We start from the raw sequence: 8,407 nt of genomic DNA, 5'->3' as shown, positions 1-8,407 counted from the left end.
AATTTTTTTTAATTATTAAAAAATAAAGAAAATAATTAATTAATTGGTTTAATGCCTGTCTCCTTCTCTGGGCTCTTTTTCTTTGAGAGCAGGAGCCATATCATACCATTTCCCTGCCATATACCCAGTGCCCAGCACACAATAGATGGTCAATAAGTAGTTAAGTGAATGAATGCATAAAAGGTAACTAGGGAAAATCTTTACTTTATGGAGTAACATCCCCATCTTGTGGAATTTTAGAATATTGTCATTAAAAATTATAAAAATTTTTTTAAAATTTTATTTATTGATTTGAGAGAGGGAGGAGAGAGAGAGAGAGAGAGAGAGAGAGAGAGAGAGAGAGAGAGATAGATTTGTTATTCCACTTATTTATGCATTCAGTAGTTGCTTCTTGTATGTGCTCTGACCAGAGATGGAATCGCAACCTTGGCATATGGGGACAATGCTGAAATTAACTGAGTACCCGGCTGGGGCAAAACAATGTATTTTAATAGGGTACGTTTTCACAGGAGAATTGACACTCAAGTGGTATTTCCCAGACTTGTATTAGAGTCTTTTTTGTTGGACTGGTCCTTTTGAGAGGTGCTGTATTTCGTCTACTAGGTTTGCTTGGTGAATCGGATTTCGCAACTAGGTAATGAGCCGGCAGCAGTTTTACATGCAGAGCTCATTTGATATGTGGCAAGGTAGAATCCATGAACAAACTCTTGGATCACAATGATCATTCAGGCACACGCAGGTCCTTTCCTTGCAGCGTTCAAACAGCCCTCAAAGTGGTTCTCAACCTCCTGGCCCTTTAAATACAGTTCCTCATGTTGTGACCCAACCATAAAATTATTTTCATTGCTACTTCATAACTGTAATGTTGCTACTGTTATGAATCGTAATGTAAATATCTGATATGCAGGATGGTCTTAGGCGACCCCTGATGAGAGGTACAACTCCCCATCACAGTTGTACCCACAGTGTGCGATGGCTACAGAGGCATCGTGTAAAGAAATAGCCTCTGCCCTACTATCACACGCTAGGAGAGAGGAGCAGATTCCACTCCATTTTAGAAATCTTAGGTTTTATTTGTATGCTTTGCACACATAATGTATCATGATTTTAAAAAAATATATACCAATGTGTTAAGAGGACTTACTTCCCTTGATCTACCTATTATGGGCAGCTCATTTTACGAAGTTAGTAAACCTTGCTATTCAAATGGTCGAATGCATAATGTTTAGCCAGCCTGATTATAAATGCAGATTACAGACGCCAAGTCTTTCCCCGCCTCTTTGAACCCACACTAGCCAACCACGGAGGCGGGAGGTCTGAGGCGCCAGCGAGAGCCGCTCCATCCCCGCGACTCTATGGTCCGCAGGTCACTCTCATTACTGAGAACTCGATGGTTCCGGGGCGGGCTGGGAGGCTGAGTTTGAAGACCGCGGCGGGAAGATGACAGGCACACCTGTCACCGGGCCGGGTTTCTCCCGAAGGGGAGGACGCTGGAACTGTGGCTGTCGCTGAACAGCCGGGAGGGGTTCGCGATGAGTCTCCCGCGCCCGGGTGGGAAGCGGCGGCGTTCAACATCAGATTTGGACTCCTTCTTGGGAAGCAGCGCTGACCGCAGTGACAGCCGCCCGCTGCCCTCGGAGCCGGTGCTGAGCCCGCCCGCCGGCCTGGGGCGCAGCTGGAAGGACAGTGGCCGCCGCGTGGCCGCAGCAGCAGGTACTCCCAGGCCTCTGGGACAGGGGCGAGGTGGACAGGTCAGCTTCGCTCTGCGTAGGGAGGTGTCCGGCCCGCGAGGAGCTTGCTTGTTTTCTAAGTTTCTTAGAAACGATCTACTAGGTTTCTAAGTCATCGTCTCAGTTTGTGACTCGGGGCCGGCGTGGCAGGTCACTTTCCGTCCAGACAAGAGCATGCTTTTCAGCTTATCTTCGGCGACCGCGTGGCAGTAACATTCAAGTGTTTTCTGGGTCTTTGGAGCTTTGCAGAAACAAGCTTCCTGGTTGGCCAAATCTCGTCCCCTGTAGAAGGCTCGCTCCTAAAAGCGCCCAGTACTCCTTACAGATCCTCACTGGACGTGCTTTGTGGCAGGTGTGCTTTATATGGCTTCATCCCGGCGCAGGAGTTCCAAAGTACAGCGGAGGGCTCACCGCGGATGTCATATGTTAAGTTAAATTCAACTATTAGTTAACTTTTTCCTTTTTTTCCTGAAAGGGGAATGCAAGCAAACAGTTCCTGATGATCAACTAGACAAGCTGCTGTTGGCAAATTGGGGACTTCCTACAGCGGTTCTGGAGAAATATCACAATTTCGGTGTAAAAAAGATGTTTAAATGGCAGGCAGAGTGTCTTTTGCTTGGAGAGGTTCTGGAAGGAAAGAATTTAGTCTATTCAGGTATTTAAATTTGTGCAAATTAATTTCTTTTATTTTAAAGGCATTATGAAAGTGAATACTCTATTGAGGTAGTTATTTTTTTTTTAAAGGTGGTTGAGACAGTGCTTTATAACTAGAAAAAAATCTTAAAATATATATGAAAAGTGGAGTCTCATATGCATATTTAAGTTATGCAAAATCCATTATATGGCTGGGTTGGGGGAAGGAAAAAAAGACAACTTAAAGAGAGCTATTCTGCTTGCCATTCCTCTCAACAAACTCATGTCCCAGAGTAAATGTGCAGTGTGCTCTTCCTCCAGTCTCAATTGTTTTTCAGTTTATGAACATTATAAATTATACGCGTATAAATTGACCTGTTTGTACAGGATTGAATACATAAAACCATATGTAATATACTGTATAGAAAATTTATATGGGCTTTCAAGGGCAATTCTGACATGCATACTTTTAACAGGCGAGGTGGACAGGTCACCTGCACTATGTGTAGGGTGAGGAACTTGCTGTACTGACTTTAGGAACTAATTCATTGGTAAAATGTACTTCCTTAGTTCTCTGAAATTGTGAGTCATCAGATTTTTGTTATTGCTGCAAAAAGTAGATAACTTGTCAGTAGATATAATTTCAGGCTGTGGAGTCAGACTGGTTGGGTTTGAAAGCTGTCTCTACCATGTATTGGCTGTGTAACCTTGCAAATCACTAGAGAGAGAGAGCATGAGGGAGCACTTAGCACAGCTTTTTGGCACATAGAAAGTACACAGTAAATGTGAACTTGTGGTAGTGGTTGAGTGGCCTGATCATTTCAGTTGCTAAAAACCAAAATTTGGGTGTCTTCATAACTCTGGTCACCAATTCATGTCAATTAATCACTATGTCCAGTGTCTATAACCTCTAATAACTGATTCTGACCACCTCTTTCTGTTCCAAGTCCATTACCTATTTTTCTATCTTTATCTCTTTTCTAGAGTATGCTCACTATTATCTTTCTTCTAGATTATGCAATAGCCTTATAACTAGTTTATTTTTTTCTTTCTGGTCTTGCTCTGCTTCTGCAGTCAAAGTGATCCCCGTAGAGTACAAATATGATCTTGTCACTCCTTTTCATAAAACTCATGTTTGCTCTGAATTGCTTTTAGAATAAATTCTAAATTCCTTTCATGATGGGGTTATGAAACTTTTTCGTGTGGCACATTCATATCTCTGTTTTCACTCCCCTACTTGTTTTATATTTCAGGCTTACTAAATAAATTACTGTCATCTGAACATGCCAGGCTTTCCTCCATGTGTTTGCACATGCTGGGTTTTTTTTTGCTTGGCATTCCTTGCCTTTTCCCTTCTTCCCTTTTCATAAGCTATTTCCTTTTAATAAACTTCCTTACAGCTCCTCTCACTCAAATTATAGCATAGTTCCTATCTCAGTATATAAAAGTTGTTCATCTGCTTTCCCAAGGAAGGGCTTTTAGCCATTCAGTACTCAAAGGAAAGGATGTTTAAGTACAAACTAGGTACTCAATATTTATCATTTATTGTTGATATAAGGAGTTGTTTAATAATTCTCTCTTTTAAGTGTGAGATTTCAGAGAGCTAGTTTAAAGTCAGGGGCATTTAAGGATATAAAGGTTTCAAATGCTTGTTGGGCCTTAATGGTAAGGTAGTCTTAAGCTCTGTAGTTAGTGGATATGGTTTAAAACATTTTTTTTAATGCAGTATATAAAATATTTTTTTCTTTTTTTGATAACCTTGTGGAATAACACGTTTTAGCTCCTACAAGTGCTGGGAAGACTCTTGTTGCTGAATTACTTATATTGAAGCGGGTTTTGGAAATGCGGAAGAAAGCTTTGTTTATTCTGCCTTTTGTGTCTGTGGCTAAAGAGAAGAAATACTATCTCCAGGTAATGTTCTTGTACTAAGTTTGGAATTGGGATAATGCCTGTTATTGGTAGCCATGGTTTATTCATTTGAAATAGAATTATAAAAGCAAGTGGAAATAAAGTTTATTTTATTGCATCCCAATGTAACTTTTAGTATTGCCCATTTATGAAGGGAAACGTGCATGAAGGAGAACGGGCCATCAAATTAAGAGTAATTGCTGAACACTGTTAAAACCGATAAACTTTTCCTCAGGAAGTGATGGAATAGAGTAGAATACTACTAGCATATAAACATGCAAATTAAGAGTCAGCATTTTAACTGAATCGTAGGACTAGACTGAAGCATGGAAAGGAAAGAATGTTTAAGGAAGCATATTTCAGTCCATCTGAGGGGTCCTTTGGAAACATTCAGGGGATGAAGAACAAGATTTATTAGTGCTTAAGTCCCAGGTAAAGTTCCAGGCTTGTGATCTGTTCCTTTGTTCTGCAAAAATGAGTAACAACATTTTTTGTTTGAGTATCACTGATTTTTTTAGGGCATTTTTACAAATACAGTATTTTATTAAATAGAATAAATTTATTATTTTTTACATGAATTTAAGTTAAATTTTTTCCCACCACCTTTTACCCCCTCTATGCTCTCTACCACCTCCACCCCAGCCCCCCATGACTGTGAAAAAAATATGCTGTTGGAATGGCAAGATTATTGTACTGGTAATCCAAAAACTCTGGGTTCTAGTCCCAGTTTTGCCACTAACTATGTCTTCAGGCCAGGCACATAATTTGTTGGGCCTCAGTTTTTTTTCATTGGTCAAATAAAGATGTTAATCCTAGTACTGTGGGTTAACTCAATAAACACTCAGAAATATTTTACTGAATGAAAAGCTCTAAAGTTCTATGGTTCTATAAATCTTTTTAACAGTTATTTCAGAGGCCAAATAGCCAACAAAGCTGGTCCTACATGGTAACATCCTCTCAACTTAGACCAAAGTAACAAAATGATGAAAGGATCCTTATTATTGAGAAGGTATGTTAGTTAAAAGTTAAACTAAAAAACAAAACAAAACATGAAAGTCCCACTGCATTTGAATTTTGAAAACTTTTATTCCATTATATAAAAGTTAGTGGAATAAATTTGTTTCTTGAAGTGTTACATTAGCATTAAAGAAAGAGCTAGTTTCTTGTTTGTTTGTTAGATCAAAAGTGTTAGTGCGTAAGGTGGTTTTTCTCCAATTTTAATTTCTATAAATAGCTCTTAGAACTGCTTTGATTATAAAATGCTGTCATTAAAATGGCATACTTAATTTTATTTGACTCTATTGAGTTTTACCAATTCTAAACTTCATTTTTAAAGTATATGATTGTAGAAAGAACCAGTGTGTCCTGTCCAGGAAAAACTAACAGTAATCTGATAAATACTTAATGTTAGATACTTATATCTATGATCTGGAATAGAATCAATTTACAAATCATGAATATAAAATATTTTCACTGGTATTGTTTCTTCTTACTCAATTCAGAGTCTTTTTCAGGAAGTAGGAATAAAAGTAGATGGTTATATGGGCAGTACTTCTCCAAAAGGGCATTTCTCTTCCTTGGATATTGCTGTCTGCACAATTGAGAGAGCCAATGGTCTGATCAATCGCCTCATAGAAGAAAATAAGATGGATTTATTAGGTAAGAAAATTAGGAAATAAGCAAATACTTTATATTGTTATTTTTTGGTGGAATGGAGTGGAGCTGTTGTGATTTCTGTTACGTCCCATGTTTTCTTCTACTGTCTATCATCTGCTTCTGGAGTTGAGTATTGGCATTTGTAATGTTAGCAACATTACAGGTGGGGGTGGGGGAAAATGTTTTGTGTTCTGCTGCTGTTATTGACTCCACTTCCTTGTATTTTTGCCCTTTACAAAACATAGAGGATATCCTTGAGCCCTCAAGTCATTTCTCATTGCTTCTTTCCTGTCTAAATTTTACCTGCAATAGAAGGAGGCATGCTGGGGCTGGATCTGCCATCTATGCAATTAGTGTATAGGTGTATTAATTATATTCTGGTGCTATGGTATCTAGATTAGGCCTGTACTCAGAGGCTACCTTTTAGCAGAGAAATGGTAGAGAACTACAGAAACTGACATTGTGTTTGAGCTTGTGACTCTAGGAAGATTTTCTACCTTAATGTTTGTGTGTTTTTAATACTACTTAGGAAAGGCCCCTAGGTTGAGGTAGTAACAGGAAGAGAATTATTGTAGCAGCAACAGAAGCAGCAAGAATATCAGCTACTTCTTGAGATTCTGGTGAATTTAAATGATAAAGTTGCAGTAGGGTAGAGGTGGGGAGTGTAATCAGAGATTAATAAGACTTGGGCTCTGCTCTATAAAGTTTGGAAAAAGAAATCACATTTATCAGCTTGTGTCAGAATTGTCATTTCTTGTCACCCCATTGGACTTTAAATATCTTGAGGGATTGCAATAGAATTTTATTAAGTGTTATAGCCAATGTGCCTGGCAATATGCCTAGCACAATGCATGGCACACTAGGTAGCATAAAACCTTTTGGATGAATGAATGAATAAATACTGAAATAACTCATCATACAGTATAATTTGGAGATAGCTTACTATTGAGGAAAAGGAGCACCATGTGTCAGGAAATGGTCTGAAAGATATTGATTTTGGTGGGAAGGATATATTGGGAGGGGACACCAGTGCATGTGGAAACTATGATGTTATGTAAACGTTTACCTGAAGAAGGCATTGGTCGGTACTAAATTTTCAGTAATTCTTCAGCATTATTCCAAGTGCAAAGACTGGTTTGATCCTCCAAGCAGTAGAGAAGGGGTTTATGACCCTACTTATGTTTCGTAATAGGGTGTCTCATTCATCTACCACAATCGAACAGAACTATCCCTTAAAATCATTTCTTTCTTGATTTGATTCTGTTTTTCTAAGTCACTTTCTAACATCATTATTATTGCCCTGGTTGTTTTTCCCATAGAAAAGTCAATACACTGACTAACTATCATAGATGTCTTTGATATCTCGTTGTACATAAATTTTCAAGATTATCAATTAAAAAGTGTCTGAGTAATAAGAGGCAGTGTTCCCTGATTTAGCCCTGAGTTTAGCTAATCATTGATTTTTAGATTCAGAATACATTGTAGTGGGAGCACTTATGATACCCAAAAAATCTTAGAAAAGAATTATCCACCTGGGAGGGAGGGTAGGGAATGGGAAGAGAGGGGGTAAAGGGGGGAAAATGGGAGATATTTGTGATACTGTCAGCAATAAAACATGTTAAAAAAAGAATTATCCATTATGTGGAATCTGGTTTTTGTTTTATGATTAGAAATTTGTATGACCAGTAATATATTGAATCATAGCTACTGACTGCATAAGATATAAGATATTGAGTCTTTAAAATTCTTCTTGGACTTGTGGAATTCTGTAAAAGCTAGTATCTGGAAAATCTCTTTAGGAATTGTGGTTGTGGATGAATTGCATATGCTGGGAGACTCTCACCGAGGGTATCTGCTGGAACTTTTGCTGACCAAGATTTGCTATATTACTCAGAAATCAGCATCTTGGTGAGTATCTGAAATAACTACATTCCCGAGATTCTAAACAACATTGAGAAAGTGTCTGCAAAAGTTCATAATAAATCCGAGTTACATAAATAAAAGGAGAGTAGTATTTATTTAGTACAAACTCATAGTAGTTCATTTTTGTTCCAAATAACTACTTAAGGATGAGAAATATTTTAGATTATTTTGTAAACATTCTTAAATTCTGAGTGCTGACCACTTTTGTGATATAATTACTATTATTATTATTATTATTATTATTATTATTTTCTGTGCCTTGCATGGCTCTGGGATGGGCAGGGCTGCCCGCTCCCTGGGTTGCCAAGGGCTGCTCTACTGCTCTGTTCTGGCCACGGGGAACAGAGGAGTTTGTGGCAGCAAAGCTTGAGGGGAAGCAAGGCGAGCCCATCCCCACCCTGGCCACCCGGGTGACCTCCTCACTGAAAGGAACCGGAGACGAGAGTTACACTCACCGCTGACCTCCATGAGACTAAGAGTATGATAGAATTTTTTAAATCCAGTTTTTATATTTTTTTAGTTACACACATATCTTACTGAAGTAGTCAAGGCTAATT

General features: G+C 38.6%; 1 protein-coding gene across 1 annotated transcript in view; it reads left to right on the top strand.

Moving 5' to 3' along the window:
* The first annotated feature begins 1,450 nt into the window (after nt 1–1,450).
* The window catches only part of POLQ (DNA polymerase theta), a 103,691-nt gene continuing 96,734 nt past the window's right edge, over nt 1,451–8,407 (top strand). The window contains exons 1-5 of the mRNA XM_070403571.1: nt 1,451–1,713; nt 2,206–2,385; nt 4,144–4,274; nt 5,774–5,930; nt 7,727–7,835. Of these exons, the coding sequence (XP_070259672.1) occupies nt 1,533–1,713; nt 2,206–2,385; nt 4,144–4,274; nt 5,774–5,930; nt 7,727–7,835 (758 nt within the window). The 5' untranslated portion in view covers nt 1,451–1,532. The remainder of the gene's footprint in view (nt 1,714–2,205; nt 2,386–4,143; nt 4,275–5,773; nt 5,931–7,726; nt 7,836–8,407) is intronic.

The sequence above is a fragment of the Myotis yumanensis genome, unplaced genomic scaffold, assembly GCF_028538775.1.
Source record: "Myotis yumanensis isolate MYYU_CA2020_CCGP unplaced genomic scaffold, mMyoYum1.0.hap1 SCAF_2, whole genome shotgun sequence".
In the NCBI taxonomy this organism is placed as follows: Eukaryota; Metazoa; Chordata; class Mammalia; order Chiroptera; family Vespertilionidae; genus Myotis; species Myotis yumanensis.
This window is presented reverse-complemented; position numbering and strand designations above follow the sequence as displayed.